The sequence below is a fragment of the Centruroides vittatus genome, unplaced genomic scaffold (genome assembly GCF_030686945.1).
Source record: "Centruroides vittatus isolate TY-2023 unplaced genomic scaffold, ASM3068694v2 contig_3343, whole genome shotgun sequence".
In the NCBI taxonomy this organism is placed as follows: domain Eukaryota; kingdom Metazoa; phylum Arthropoda; class Arachnida; order Scorpiones; family Buthidae; genus Centruroides; species Centruroides vittatus.
Genome location: NW_027122147.1, coordinates 456,194 through 473,240, shown reverse-complemented (window position 1 = coordinate 473,240; position 17,047 = coordinate 456,194). Strand labels below are relative to the sequence as shown.

Below are 17,047 nucleotides of genomic sequence, written 5' to 3'. Positions count from 1 at the left end.
AAACTTCTATACCAGATGCAGAACTAGATGGCCTTATGTCACAGTCTGAAAGTTCACATCTGGCTGTGGAACTAGAGAACCTGCTTTCATAGTCTAAAAAAACAGCTCCGTCCACAGGACTCATTAATGGAACTTGATCATGTACTTGTTGCTCAGATTGAACATGCTTTCGTTTGGTACCAGTACAAACTCCTTTCTTGGGACTAACCTTTTTTACTTCTCTTCTGGCTTCTTTACAAACAATCTGCTTATAGGATGGGTATTCGGGAAAAACGCTTGGGACGGCATTTCGAATCAATATTCTCTTTTTCAATCCTGGTTTATAATCTGATTCTAGAAAGTGCTTACTGCAGACAACTGACCAGTCACTTGGCTTCCAAAGTTTGGAACTGTTTTCATCTGTAAATTTTAAAAAGAGTTAGCTTATACAGTAAATCTATTAGTTATACCATCTATAAATAATTTGTATGCATAAATAGATAAATTGTACAAAAATTTAAAATGCAATTGCAATATAGCCTAATCTCATTGAAGTTAGGGGTTGTGCAAAAACCGTACTTGTCCTCATTAAGGGGGAGTATATGTATTTAATTTTATTTGTATTTTAAAAAGCTGAAATTAAATGCTTTTCAAATACACCCATGTAGTTTTCAGCAGTCTTTCTACCGTTTTTGAAATATCCGAGAAATTTGATAAAAGGAAGTAATATATAAATTTTCGAGGGTTGAAATTTTCCATGTGCTTTTTTAGGGAGGTTTTATAAAAGCCACAAAAGATCATAATGGGAAGGGGAAGTAAGATTTGGGAAATATGGGGACACGTGGTTTTTGCACGAACCCTTACAGCATATAATAAAATAATTGCAAAAGTGTAGCATCAATGGCAAGTAGCATAGATGTTATAAAATTATTCGTTTTTCCTACATTATTTAATTATGGAGTATTAAATAAATCTTACCTTTTCTACTGACAGCTTTTATCCATTTTAAACGTAAACTCTCTTCCGCTGGATATTCGTGAAAACTTGTTCCATCTTTTTTTGATTTATTTGATGTACAAAACGGCACAGAGCAATGAACCATTTTAAATCAAACTTTATAAAAATTTACCAATATCTTGATGTAAAATATTTTCAAAATTTTAATTTTTTAAATATATTATAACCACGTCTTTACAACAGAATTAGCATTGATCACTTGATCGAATAGTCCGGTCATCAGCGCTCCTAGTGAGGACTATGTGCAAACCGCCTCAGGAATCGACACACGTGTTCAGAGCAAATGACTAGGCTGTTTCTTATTGTAGGCTGTGATAGTACCTACTTTTGCACCCCCCGTATATTTTTATTATAATAAGTAAAATTTGTGTAATGTCATCTGTTATGCGATTTTATCTGAAAAATTGTTTATATTTTTAATATTTTTAAAATTTAAAATATTACATATAAATAAAAATATTTTTAATTATTATAAAATGGCAAAAGACTTAATTTTAAGGGTAGCGATAAGTTTCATAAAAGATTGTAAATGCTAATAACGAATGTGAAGGTCGCCGAATTCGTGATATCCAAATGTCGGGTCTATCGTATGTGGGATGAAGGAATTTGAGGCAAATACCTAGTGTCAAACAAACCCGTTTATTTATACTAACTGTAAGTCTTACAATCTAGCGTGTCTTGTCTTCTGGTAGCTCTGGACTGTTCAATCGTTGGCCCCGGGGCAGTCAGTCGAGGCTCGATGGTGTGGGAGGTTGTGACGAAGGGTGATAGCCCGAAGGTCAATCAGGATGGTGTCCACTCTTGGAGGCAGGGAAATGTCTGGACAGTTGACTATAGTTGATAGCTGGGGAAAGTCTGAACAGTGGTCGACACTTTCAGAGGCTAGGAGGAGTCTGGTAGAGGTCTCTACGTTTCTTCACTAGGGGAAGCAGAGAAAAAGTCTCCTTTGTCCTTCATGAACAAAGGATCTGTTTAGGTACAATCCAGGTTCTCATATCCGGGTTTTTATAAGATTTCTCCTCCCCAGATCTCCAGCTTTTGATTGGTCGGTTTTCTGTATCTAAACAGATGACAGACTATTTCGGGCTACCAAAGGTTTAAATTCGACACTGTCTTAGTCCGATCAAGGGAAATTAATCGCACCTTGAAACTCTTGCTCATATTTAATTGTTTCGAATTCTTATAAGTCTGATACATATCAGCGCTGCATCTCCTTTTAAGGTTATTTAAAAACATTTTTTCCCCCTCGATTAATAATTTTAGTATTTCACGATTTTATTTAAGGTTTTCTTTCAATTTTTACGAGCGTTAGAATCAAAGCTTGATCCCTTGATTTGACATTTTTATGATATTTTTAACACGTGAGCTCGAGTATCGCTCGGGCTTCACACGAATAACCTTTTCATTAAGTCCGATTTCTCTCGAAATATGACAAATGGCAACCCTTTATCTCCCCGACCTCGCGACCTTTAACCACAAAAATTTAACAACAATGCCCCTTATATACAAGCTATCATGTCAAATTAGCGTTTATTTATCATTACCACATTCTTAGATATTAAACGAAATAGACTCCAACAAACATATCCACGGAAATTTTGCCGTTTTTTGATTTTGTTTTTTTTGTTTCAGGAGGTCAGAAAACGTGGAGATTTGCAAAACGCTCGGAGAGTCAACTTTGACACGATTCCCTTGTGTATACTTAACAAAGGAAAGTAAAAGGTATTTTAGTGCCAGAAGAAGTAAACCTATATTAATACAGTACATACAGAAACTCCAAATTATCTCGCCGCTTGGATTTTATAATGTTTTAAGATTTTAATCTAATATATTTAATATAAATAATCTAGATGACATAACACGATAAACTTTATAATAAATATTCTAAAATAACAATACAAATTTTTTACGAATAAAATTTCCTCATTTTTATTTATTAACGCCAGAGGGAGAAATATTTGTCGTAAACAAGCGTGGAGGTTGTTTGAAATTAACGTGTATGAACTTTTCTAGATATTTACGCAAGAATAGGAACGTTGTTTAAAATATTTTAAATAATATTACGTTTATCAATGTCTAATTGTTTGAAGAGAGGAATATTTGTATCTAAAAGATTACTGCAAGTGTCAGTGACTTCTTTTGCTGGAAATTCTAAAGCTTCGACTTTGAATTTATCGTATAGACATTACAAACACTGTAATGGAGTATTCTCTGAAGAAAAATTGCAAGTCAAGATATCCGATCGTTATGTCAGAGAATTATGTACTGCTACTGAAGTATCCGAGAAGCCAGATCTGTTATCGATGAAGCCAAATGATTTCGCGGAATATTTAAAGTCTCAAAATATTTATCGTGTTTTCATAGTTTGGAACGAAGTAGAAAAGAAAGCGAAAGTTTCTCATCCTGAACTGAAAGAATTAGAAGACTGGATTAATAATTCAAAAAATTATCAACAGCATGAAGCTGTTTTTATTCAATTGGGACTTAGAACTGGATGTCTTTTAGGTGCTTTTCTATGGAGAACGAACCGTGGACAAGCTGTATGTTGACTATGTTTGCTGTTTGAATATTTAAAATTTTATTTATGTATTTTTTCATATTTTTGTGAATTATTAAATACAAATATTACAATTTTAAACATAAGAATTACACTTTAAGCTATTAAAAACTTTAATAATTTAAAGTGTGAGAGATTTAGTTTTTCGTTGTTAATCCTGGACAAGAAAAATAAAGCTAGGAAGGCACATTTTATTAAAACAGGCTATACTCTATATCAGTATTTTTCAACTGCTGGTCCATGGTAAAAAATTTCACTGATCTGCAGAAAAATATGTGACCAAGGACAACTCCAGCCAATGGGCCAGGGGGGGCAAGATGATGTAAATTGATAGAGGATATGAATTGTACGTAGGTAAAATAAAAAACGATTCATAAAGTTTTAATCATTTACTATGTACCGGAAAAGAAATATCTTAATTAAAACATTTTTTTTTAATTTACAAGAAGCCTAAGATTATTTTAATTAAAACAGCATTTAAATAATTTTTTCGAATTTCTAGGGGAGGGCAGCTGCCCCTCCTGCCCCCCTGGAGATGCCGTTGTATGTGACTATACTATGCTGGCACAGTTGATTACTGGTGACATTTAAATAATAATTAGAGTTACCAAGTATGTACAGTAACTCTAGGTAAGTATACATATGTGTAGTAAATGAGCATAATTCATACTTTCATGTAATTAGTGATCATGCAAAATTATCCATAATTTTACTAGTCTGAAGAGAAAAAGATTGAAAAACACTGCTCTATGCAATATTCTATAACATCCTGCTCTATAAATATTTGATACTTAAAATTTTGAAATTATTCAAAATAGTGGAATGAAATTATATCTATTAATAATTTATTACATCATGACTGAAATAATTTTATTATAATCAGAATATTATATGATTGTTTTTCAATATGCTGCTTGAAAATTGGGGTAAATTTACCTATTGCAGCTCGTCTCTGATTCCAGCAAACAGAAAAAACAGTGGGATGCACATTCTAACCTAACCTAACCTATTCTAATAATTTGGTTGGCAATAATTATGGTAATTTATTACAATAGGTTAGGTTAGAACGTGCGTCCCCACTGTTTCTTCTGTTTGCTGGAATCGGAGATGAGCCACCATTTTGCCACCATAGGTAACTTTAACCGAAAATGTTATATAGTTTTTTCTTTTGTTTTAAAAAACACTGCTCATCAAAAATTAAGAGGGCAAAAATCAGTTTTTCTAAATCCTTAAATCAAAATTTAATACTAATACAGAAAAGATTTGCATTCTAAAATTAATATACAGAGAACTTGATAATATGTAAATAAGAGAGAGAATATAAAATTGGCCATACTTTCCTTGATAAATTCTAATTTTAATTGCAAACATGTTTTTTTCTATTGTGTTAATCATAAATGTTTATAAATGTCTTAACTTAGAGTAGTATCTTATTTTTTCATTCAATAAAAGTAGAAGGATGGAAACAAACTAGATATAAATCTTCATGTTTGGCTATGGATTATTCTTACTAGTTTCATTTCTAGATGGAGGAAATTTAGATATATCTTAATTTTGTAATAAGATGAAAATGTAAAATATATGCATTCTGTTCAAGAATAAATATAATCAGAAAAGTTTTGTTTCCAAAATGTTTAGACTGAGGAATGTTAGTAGATAAAGTGTTTGTAATGGAACTCTTCACCTATCTGCAAGACCGTTTGCATGTATATTTTACAATTTGAGAGTGCCTCAGATGTACACCACTGGCTAATAATTGTTATATGACTAATTACTAAACATTGAGATGTCAGTCCATTTTCTCATGGCATTATTTATAGAATTGTTTTGTTATCAACTGTTATTTTAAGACTTTATCCAAGAAGTTTATGTATTATACCCTACAATATGTATTCCATAAATATTTTCAAAATATTTTTTAAAAATTGAAATTGTTAACATTATGAATGGTTTCAAGATCAGCATAAGCTAGAGTTTTTCTTACTAATGAATTTAGTTTGTTTCTTTATAGTTATTTTCAGAATATTTTGATACAAGAAAACCAGAATCCAGTTGTGGCGATGATAAAGTAAATAAATCTTCTGACATGCTAAAAAAACCTGTATTAATTTGTTTGTTTTATTTTATTATGTTACCTCCTATGCCATGGAGGACTTTGTCTGTTTTCCCCCAAGGGGCTGTTCATACGCGCTTTGTGTGTTGAGCACCAAGGCAAGTTAGCCGTTATGGGGCTCCTAATGCCTGAAGTTGTAGAGGCAGTCATTCTGTACACAACTATATGTTTGTAATTTGTATTCATTGATGTTATACAATTGGCTCTCAAGTGGCACATTGTAGTCTCATATTTCACACTTTCCTGTCATTCTTTTCTTTTCTTCATTCTTCTAACTTCTATAACTCTTCATATTTCTCTTTCCAAGGCTATAACTATTGGTGGAGGCCTTCTAATCCTTTGGTAAATGTAAAATGTAAAATGACATGCTAAAAACAGCTCATGGAATCAAGTTTATTCAAGGTAAAATGTTTTTGAGATAGCAACATATTGTCAGATTCAACCAGTTTTTGAGAGGAAGAAGAAAAGAATTCAAATAAAAATGATAGTGACAGAGTCAGAACACACTGGTTTTAGAACTGGTTGAATTATCTGATAGAGATGTTATCTCAAATAAACTTGATTCCTTGAACTGTTTTTAGCATGCATGGAAATTTGTTAATCTGTGGAGTTGTGGTAATCTTAGAACTTAAAGTGATAAAATGGTTTGGATAGGAATTGTGTGTAGTTGTCTCATGATTTGCAAATCTTTGAAACTATCTCAGCTTTCTCAGCAGTATTTTCATGAGATACTGAAACTTCACAAATATGATTTAGAGATTGAATCTGGTCTCAACTTCATTTTATAATCTGAGATCACATAGGATATGTATGATGGATGAATGTCCTAAAAAGTGAAAATATTCTATGACTCCGGCAATCTAAACTTAGACTCAATAGAATACTTGTGAAATACTTTATATAGTATTTACCCATAACTTATTCAGAAATATAATTGCATTAACTTCAAGGAACTAAAATTGATATTTATTGATATGTGATGCTGCTGCCAATTTGCATTGATCAATCAACTTTACAGCCTCTATTTATAATAAGCTATATTACCTTATTAATTTTTTATACTATTTAAATGTAAATGATATTTTTCTACTTTTTCCAAAATCTAATGTGTATTAAATGTTTTGTTTGTCTATACATATTTATTTGTATCATACTATAGAAAAGGCTCATATTAAATTATATTTACATTTTTTGTACCATTAAAATTTGGATTCATCTCATAAGTTTTGATGAGTAGTGTATAGGCTAAACTTTATTTATATCTATTAAATTAAAACATACAAATGTGTTAAACTAGGGATGGGCAACTCTTTTAAATAGCAGATTAAATAAAATGTGAAGGTGCATATACAGGGGCCAGATTTTTTTGGTGTTTATGATTTATATAGGCCTGGTCAAAAATCAGTTGCAATCAACCAGTTGGCTGAAAAAATGGTTGAAAGGAAATACAGACACACACTAACTCAGACCTTGACAACTCTGACACATTTTTTTTTGAAAACTTATATAGACTATAGAAAAACTGTAATTAATGAGTAATTATAATTAACAAGTTTTGGAAGTGTTTGCAATACCATGAATTATATTACTGTAGTTACATTTTTCTAAAGACTATACTATACTATTTTGAAATTTTTTGTGTTTATTTTCTGTAATAATAAATTCAGTAGTATAAATTTCTAAAGCTTAGTAAAATTTCTGTATAAATCTGATTGTAATAAATTAATGTACTGTACATCCACCTAATTGTTTTTCACATTGTGATAGAAAATACCTCTAGCTCAGACGTATAGGCTTGTACAGGTACAACCTTCATTCATATTAGTCTGAGTTAATCTGAGGATTAGCGTATATTAGGCAACAGATAAAAAATTACAATAAATCTTAATTATACAATTATATATTATTCTGCATTATTTACTATTTTGAAAATGTCATTTTGTGGTAATTTTGAGAAAATGACCACAGACCAAATTACATACATTGTGGGACCAGTCTATTTGTCCTTTCTTAATCTCAAGAATGGTAATAGATAGATGAAAGTCAAGACTAGATATGTAAAACTTAGCATTAGGAGGCTAACTATATACTAAGAACAAACTTCCAGTTTAGATCAGAAATTGTGTTATTTCAATTCAAAAGTTTTCTCCTCATTAGAGTTAGATGATTGGAATGACTTTGTTGTTAATAGGAAAAGTATGATGTACAGGGCACTACTAGAATTGAGAGCATCGTGATGAAAAATTGCAGTCTGGTATTGTGACATTGTCACAATAAATAATTGTTCATATTAATCATATATTCTATAAAATTCAAGCATGTTTTTTTTTATTAACACCTGAAAAGATTTATAAAATATGATAAAAGAAATTCAAAAAATAAATGTATTAATTAATAAAACTGTCTAAAACTAATTAACTAAATATTTTATATAAAAAATATGAAAATATTTAGATAGAATGAATGAAATATACAAAAATATATTTTCATTATGTTTATTCTATAATGCTGTTTTTGATATATTTCCTTGATTTTAACTAAACGTCTATAATTTAATAATTAAATATAAGAAACATTATGGGATAGTTCAAGAATTTTCATCTGTGTTATTCTTCAATCTAGTACAAAGTGATTTAAACAGTTTATTGTTTAGTAATAATATAATATTTATTAGTGGCTATTAGTAAACATTAAAATATGATTAGACAAGTAATTATTATATTTATTACTTTTTTAATAAATATAATAAGTATTTCTATTGTTTAAAATTGAAAGTAAAAGCATGTTTGTTATTGGAAGCTGTCTTACCAGAATACTTCACAATTTTACCATCATCTGATTGGCTGGAATGTTTGTGGATCTGTTAGATTTCAAGCACAACTTGTAATAGAAAATCCTCCCACTGATAGTGGAAACTGGTCCATAGAATTTTATATGATTATGAAATGACTGCCAAAGTGGAAAAATTAAGATTGCAATGCACATCTGTTTCCTGTGTTGCAAAATGTGATTAAGAAACATGCTTAACTCTTGAATCTCTAAGTGAATTCAATTGACCACTTAAAGTAGAAGTTAGAATATTTAATTTTATTATGTATTTGTAAATAAATACTAAAATTCACACCTTTCTCTCACTTTCCAGCATTCACTGATTAAAAACAAGCATTTTTAATTGGTGAATTCTGGAAAGTGAGAGGAAGGTGTGAATATATAAAGGAACAACACCGGAGTGAAAATAAATGAAAATCAACAACTTTAGTGCCTTTGACCGGTGTGCCTTTGACCGATTCCGTTACGCCTGACGAAGAACCAACGAGGTTCGAAAACGTTTGCGTTTTACAGAGAAAGAAGAGAGAAGCACACCGGAAGGTGTGAATTTTAGAATTTAGAAGATTGTTCCAGCTTTAGAATTAACAAGTTAAAATATAGCTATTTGTGAATATATTTTGACAAATAGTATGAAATTTGATTTTCAAAAAGCATACTAAACTTCATTATTATTGTTAGTTATATGTTTGAAATCTAAAGTATTATTTATTCTAGTGATATGCATATGCCTTGCTTGCTTTTCCACAGAGTGTATGCATTACGAATGTTTTCAGCAATGTTTCCAAAAGTTCAAACAATGAACAACATGAAGCCTGCTTTTGACCTTGATGAACTTTTGAATTTTCAGAGAAGATTCTACTTTGGAATGCTTTGAAAATTCTTATATGTAGTGATGTTTTTAAAAAGAAGAGTATAATGAATGTGCAGAATTTATATTAAAAAAGATAAGCAAGATGTTTATATCATTATAGTTACATATATTCTAATTTGGATAACTTAGTTTTATTATTTATTCAAAATTTAAGCATATGTTAAATATTTTGAAACAAAGTTTAATTAGTAAAATTAACTGACAATGTTCAAAAATTAAGTTAAAGATAAATAATTTTTATTTCATAAACAAGATTGAACTTTATTTTATTAGGTTTCCATTAAACTAAACCATACAAACTAATATAAATACTAATAAACTAATAAAACTAATAAAAAAATATATATATAATGTAGCAGAAACACACAAAATACAAGAATTATATTCCCTTTTCCAGTCTCCATTTCTGTTTTGAAAATTTCTCTACATTTTCAATAGATTTGCTTTTCTTATAATCAAAGCAATTTCACACACAAATAAAAAACTAGAGAAAATTTACATACAAAACAGAATAGATAAACCATAGAAAACTTTTTACCATATTTCCTCAATTCTGAAATGCATCATGAGTGTGAACTCAAATTTTAAGATTTTTTTTTTTTTTTATGGAGAAAATTTTATCAATTTTATTCAGTTTTCTTGAGTAATGAAAAGTTAGAAAAAACAATACAAATTTTTGACAACTTTATTTTCGTACTCTTCTGCATATGCAGCATTAAAATAAATATTATATCATAGTATTGTCTTAAAGACATTTTAAACATTAAAAAGGAGTATAATTTAAATGCTCGACTTAAGTTCTAACAAAGCTCATTTGAACTGATATGATCATTGAGTAGTAAATTGCTGAAAATGTCTATTATTGATGCATAATGCATCAGTAATAGACATTTGTGAGGTCTGCTTGTAATGATTATTGTTTTTTAACTGTGAATTTAAGAAGCCATTGATTCTAAGTTGCACCTCTACTTTGGACAAATAAAAATTGTTTAAAAAGTATATCTTAGAATTAACAAAATATGGTCCATTAAAAGATTTCAGAAGTTTACTTCTTAAAAGTTAAATTTTTATTTTACTTCAGAAAAATATATTTATGTATATTTACAGAACAGTTACTTGGAAAGTATTATTTAAGATATAAATTTCAAAACATATTTAGTGTTGTAATTTCTATAGTCATTTCTTGTCTGGGATTACTTTTTATATTTATTATTTTTGGCTTTTAATATGAATAAAGGTTATGACATATCGCAATTATTTTTCCTAATACAGTAGAGCATTGATTATCCGATTCCCGATTAATCGACTTATCGGTTAACCGACCGCGTTCTAGTCGGCAAATTCAAATGTCCGCTAGTGATGTGGCGCTACAATATTTGGTTATGTTTTGGCTACTTTAATTAATATTATTTTTGTTAAATTTTTCATGTTTTAGTTGGTAGCAGACCATAAAAGAGCTTAGCTTACCATAAAAGGGAGGCTAGTATTTAAACCAGGCCTAATACACTATACTAATAATGTATTTTTTCATACTTTTCGGTTATCCAACTTTTCAGTTATCTGACCAACCCCAGTCCCCAATTAAGTCGGATAATTGATGCTCTACTGTATTTGTGATATGTCTATAAGTATTATTGGTTATTGAATTATACATTATAATTTAAATAAACTATAAGAATTTATTAAATATGTTTTTATATAATTTTAAACTCATGTCATTATCATATTCCTTTAACTTTACAGATCAAAATTTTTGAAAAATCAAAAGATATTTATTAAATCATTATTGTTATATAAATTTACCTTCTTTTAATTCATTATCAAGAGTAAAAATTATTGAAAATGCTTGTAATATGGAATCAAATGAAATGCCTAAAAATGTTGGGAAGTAAGGAAGTGTGTGTTCAATAAAACAGAAAATAATAGACTTGGAAAAAGTTTTGTAATTTTGTAATTTTTTTCACTGGTATAATGGAAATTAAACTGCGAATATTATATTGTGAAACAAAAAATGACTTGACTTTGCTATATTTAGAACTTTGTTTTGCAATCTGCATGATTGTAGAAATTCTGAGTTACATATGTAATGTGTAGTGCAACAATTTTTTAAGTTTTTCACTCAATGATAATAGTCTAAAATATTTATGTTCATTTGCTTTAAACTTTTAATGATTATTTTTATTAAGATGCATTTTATACATTCTTTAAAAAAATTCTTTTAAAATACTTTCAACAATTATTGTTTTTATGGATATGGATGACAGCATTTTCTCTCTTGCATGCATGAATATTATAATATTTTATTATTTTGTACACTAATGGAATATTAATCTATTTTATACAGTAGCTTATCATTATATTGTACATGTTTGGAGACAAACCACATGAGTAATGTATCAGATGGTACAAAATAACCATTATATCTACTCATGTTTATTGTCTACTTTCAATCTTCATACTGACTAGCTTTTTTGTGGGTTATAGTTTGAAGGTCAATGTTTGGATTAAGATAATATTTCTTTGCAAGTAGAAGTTCAATGGCAACTGATTTTTTAAATATTATTGTCTAAGCACTTTTATATTTGGAAAACCAAAAAAAGCTAAAAAAATATATATTTGAATGAGTGATATAACAAGCTGCAATGTAATGAGGGATACTTTATCTGTATTTGTAGTACAGAAAAAATAATTAATTTTAAGTAGGGTTACCAAACACCCTACTTTGGGAGGACATGTCCTACAATTTGACCTACAGTCGTCCTTCTTTGAATGAAAACAGCAAATGTCCTACTTTTGGAGGAGTCAACAATGGGAGACTACACTCACCCTTCTACCCTACAAGTGACACATGGGTCAAGTCACAAATGTCTAGAGCTCTGGTAAATTGTTACTTCTAAATTCTGTCACTACGGCGGAGAGCACCAGTTACGAGAACTGGATTTGTCAGTTTCAGATTGTGGTTACACGTGGGTCTTGTCTTTGTTCAGTCTTGGTTAAAATGGAATGCACTATATGCCACTTAAAATATAAATATAAACAAAGTTTAAGCAAACACATGAGAGAGAAGCATAAAAAGGATTATAGCAAAGATAGAGTTTTAAAAATATTTAAATGTAGTTTGTGTTTAAGTGAATATCAGAAAAAAAAGAAATATTGTCACGTTTTGGCAAGGTACAGTACATGTCAAATAATATTCAGACATATAATTCATTTAGTTTTTTTAAGGAATAGAATCAAAAATATGAAATGGAAAATACCATTAAGTAAATTATAATGAGTGATTCAGAAAGAAACATTAAGCCTAATTGTTCTATATATTATAACTGTCATAGATCTGGTTATTTCTAAGTATCCTTTCCAAAATAATATCCAGACAATATGATGATTGTGTATGTCATGTAAGTAATGAATTTATAATTTATGCAAAAAGTAATGTTTTTAGGCTATATATTTATGCATATTACAGAACATTCAATTACTACTAATAATAGCACTTCTCTCAGTGGGAAAACATCAAATTTTATGTCTTCCTATGTTTTATTTTATTCATAGTTTCATCTGATAATCTTACAATATTAATTTTTTATAGAATAATTCATTTTTTAGCAAGGTGTCTATTCATAAATTTATTTTATTTTCACTTTTAACTAATAATTTCGAACAAAGCATTTATAATTTATAATTATGAATAGAAAACACAGATATTGTACTGGTATATTTTAAACCACACAAACTACATTCCATTTTATTTAACATGTAACGAGTTCAACGTCATTGACAGTATGATAAACATGTGATAAGCATATACTGCATTCCATTTTTAACCAAGACTGAACAAAGGCAAGACCAATGTGTAACCACAACCTGAAATTTGTGGGATACCTACACACAGTGGTGATATTCAGCAGGTTTGCACAGGTTTGGCCGAACCCGTTAGTAAAATTTTCAGTTTCCCGTACCTTGTTAAACACACAGAACATTTCTCAGTGGTTTTTTTTTTTTTTTTTTTAAATATATTAAAATATACGTATTATACTCTGTAATACTACTAAACTAGAGCCTTATACCCCGCCCGTTCGCACCGAGCATTTCAATCTAGATTGTGAGCAAGGTTGGGGACTATGTCTTGGTGCAATCTCTCTTGACCGTTCCAATCTTGACCGAAACGAGGTTTAATCGCAATCGATTCAAGAGAGTTCTTGAAACTAGATCCAGTCATAAGAGAGATCCCACAATCCCATGCACGCAAGATAATGCAAGACGGCTGTGGAACACGTGTTGGGCTATGGACAGCGAAATAAAAAGGATATTGTATTTCGAGAGATGATGACATCTGTCTATTATCAGCAGTGCCATTCGAGTAAAAAATAATTTCTCTGGCGAAAAAAAAAAACAAAAAAAAAAGGTCGACAGCACTAATATACTATTGTTACCTGGTCTTTACCCAGGGCTCGTTACGTTCCAAATACGCCACTCATGATTAGATATATCACAAAAAAAGGTATTGTATTTATTTCTAGCCAAAACTTCCATTTTGTTTGTCGGTGATTGTCAGGGAAAAATTTTCTGCTAGTGAACCCTTTGTTAACTATTTCGAATATCACCACTGCCTTCACACTATGGGATACCTAGAAAAATTGCAGATTTATAAAGCTTATAAAAAATCCACATGCATCAACCATAGAGATGAGGACAACTTGTCTATTGCATTGTGGTCTGTTTATGAAATTTAATTTTATTAAGGGATATTTATTCATTTACTTTTTTAGAATGCTTGCTTTCATTTTAAAATTTTTGACATTCTTTTATTTTTCCATTCTATTGTAACTGAAGAAGGTCAGTGAAACTGGTCGAAAAACGTTGTTATTTTATTAAATTCATTGCTGGATTTTAAAGGTGTGATGTTTTTTTCTTTTTTTTTTTGGTGCTATATTAGGTATATAGATGATATCTTAATTGCTTGGGATGCTACCACTGAGGAATTGTTAACTTTTATTCAATCTCTAGCCAGAGTTTAGTCTCCATTTCTTTCTCTATGTAAAAAGAAAAGGAAAGAAAGATTACCTTCCTAGATTTGTCAATACATAGGACTTCTAAGCAACTTGAATTCTCAGTGCACCACAAATTTGAACTATCCCCTTACATCATACCAGCAAACTCCTTTCAGCCTCCTAGATACATAAATGCAGCCATTGCTGCTCTTATTCACAGGGCATATTTATACCTTTCATCACCTGCGCTTGTACACAAAGAATTGGTCAGGTAGAAAATGAAAATCTGGCCAAGTATAGCTTACCGGCACAATGCAAACAAGTCCTTGAGCTTACGCACCTTATGTGCTACAACTCGATATTTAGGTTCAACAACACAAAAAAGGAAAGTACCCATGGGAATTCCCTTTCAGGCGACTTATGTGAATTAGTACTGTGGCAGTTAGAGAAAGAGGTCAACCCCAGATTTACACCTGAAATCATTATATACTGGAGGTACATAGATGACGTGATTGTCATCTGGAAAAAGGAGGCAAATGTCAACAATTTTTTAGACAGCATGAAAGACAACCCATACAGACTCACCCTCGAACTAGATAAGTTGTCAACAACCGGCGTGCATTTTTTAGACATTACCATTCAGCTCAGCGAAGGCAAGATGGAGATGAGGGTGTACTACAAACCCAGCTTCTTGCCATTATACATACTGGCAAACTCTGAAGACCTGTACCCATATAAGATTGTGGCATTAGGGCATTAACAAATTGGGCATTTACACACAACTTAGATGGGATGACGTGGTCAAGGAACTTAGACACCTAGAGGACATTGCCGCAGATCACTGGTACAAAAGAAACCCAATTCATGGTTCAGCTCGTGACTTCTATAGGCTACGCACGGGGCAACGCACCTCTATAGACCAGGGGGGTTCCAATGGGATTCCTGATCGGGACCCTAATGTGAGACACAGTCATAGAGTACAACAAAAACCAGCATTCCTTATACAGGAAAATAGCACAAAAGAAGGGCACCAAATTGGCATACACAAGAACGCAAACAATTTACTCACTACTGAGGAATGCAAAGGATACACCAGATAATTTGAGGGCACCAGGGATGTACACTGTCCCAATCAGGAACCACAGGTTTCAGAGAAATTTGGTCTACATTGGATCAACCAAATGTTCTGTACAGAAAAGAATCATGGAACACAAATATGACATCGACAAAAAAAGGCACACCACTGCCCTGTCAACATACGCCATGGACCCCAATATGCGGGCTGACTTACAAAACACCAGTCTCATAAGAAAATCATTCCAGACAGACCACATCAGGGCCCTGGAAACCCTTGCAATTTACAAAGCAAGCAGGTCAGGAAATTGTATAAATTTCATAGACAATAATGCGATATTGTAGGTGTGGCAATACACATGTGAAGAGCATCTCCATTGATAATTACATATTATTCCCATAAGGATGAGCTCCTGCATTAATATACAGATATCGGGAACTTTTGCATTAATTCTAATCTTTGTTCTTAATTCCATACTGGTTAAAATTAATTTGTATTCAAAATGTTTGAAATCTTGGCATTCCATATTTGGAATGATAGAGATCCAAGAACCTGAAGATCTTGGTTAAGATCAAAAACGTTTGTTCATTTTGTGTATTCATATCTTACTAGAAATTTAAAGGTTTAGCAGTGATACTTTTTTCAATGTATTGATGTTTACGATATATAATTTATTAAATCTTCATGACATTTTTATGCTATTATAGCTAATCTGAAATAAATATTTATGATGAGTTCTTTTTTCTTAATGAAATGGAAACTATTTTTTTAATGAATTTTTTAATATTTTAATATATTTTAATACTTCATCCAATTTAAATTTTCTTAAGAATTTCAATAAATGAAAAATTTTAATTTTTAAGTGTGGTGGAATTCGGTTGACTGAATACCTAACAATGGAAGATTATCTTCAGACTGGATTAAGGTTGTCTGTTAGAATGGGAATAAAAGCAGCAATGTCTGGCATATGGTAAGCAAATAAACATCTTACAAGAATTACCGTGGAACTCTGTTTATCTTGCTCAGATAGGGACTGGGTCTGATTCGGATGACAGAAAAACTGGATAATCCAGATAAATGATTAACAACATAAATAACTCAGTTTATAGATTTTTTTATTTTATATTTCTATAGTCTCCTCCAACATAATAATCACTTTCTTTCATTTAGATATCATTTTCATGGTGTTTCTTTCATAAAGGTTTGAAGATGAATGAAACTCAGCAAAACAATAAAGGCTTTAGGGTGTTAAGTGAATAATAACTCGCAAGGTTACAAACAATAAACTTATTAATTAATACATTGCTACCTTGAGAAGCACAGCATTTTTATTCAATAGGAAAGTAAAATTGAAAATCTTAAAAGATTAGAAAAGATTCAATAAAATGTTAAATAAATTCAAAGAACATTCTCTTGGAATGCATAACAATGAACATCATATGCCAATTCATAGGAAACAAGTCTATCCTTATTACACTCAGGCAAGAATGTAATTACACTCAGACCTGTTTTTGTGCAATTTTTTATTTGTGCAATTTTTTTGTGAGTACATCAATTTGATTGAAATTCATATACCACAGAAAAAAAATTGTACAAATAAAAAATCGCACAAAAA

General features: G+C 30.5%; 2 protein-coding genes across 4 annotated transcripts in view; one reads left to right on the top strand and one right to left on the bottom strand.

Annotated features, from left to right (window-relative positions):
* Positions 1–12: 12 nt before the first annotated feature.
* Positions 13–1,081, bottom strand: LOC136973976 (THAP domain-containing protein 1-like; the record flags this gene model as incomplete). Its single annotated transcript, XM_067268749.1, has 2 exons — positions 958–1,081; positions 13–399 (listed from the first exon to the last, which is right to left on the bottom strand). Coding segments are annotated over exons 1-2 (511 nt in total), but the record flags the coding sequence as incomplete, so codon positions are not given.
* A 1,877-nt stretch (positions 1,082–2,958) lies between these two features.
* Positions 2,959–17,047, top strand: part of LOC136973980 (phenylalanine dehydrogenase-like) — a 44,646-nt gene continuing 30,557 nt past the window's right edge. For all 3 annotated transcript variants that reach the window (XM_067268757.1, XM_067268758.1, XM_067268756.1), the window contains exons 1-2: positions 2,959–3,536; positions 16,296–16,402. In XM_067268757.1, the coding sequence (XP_067124858.1) occupies positions 3,069–3,536; positions 16,296–16,402 (575 nt within the window). In that variant the 5' untranslated portion in view covers positions 2,959–3,068. The remainder of the gene's footprint in view (positions 3,537–16,295; positions 16,403–17,047) is intronic.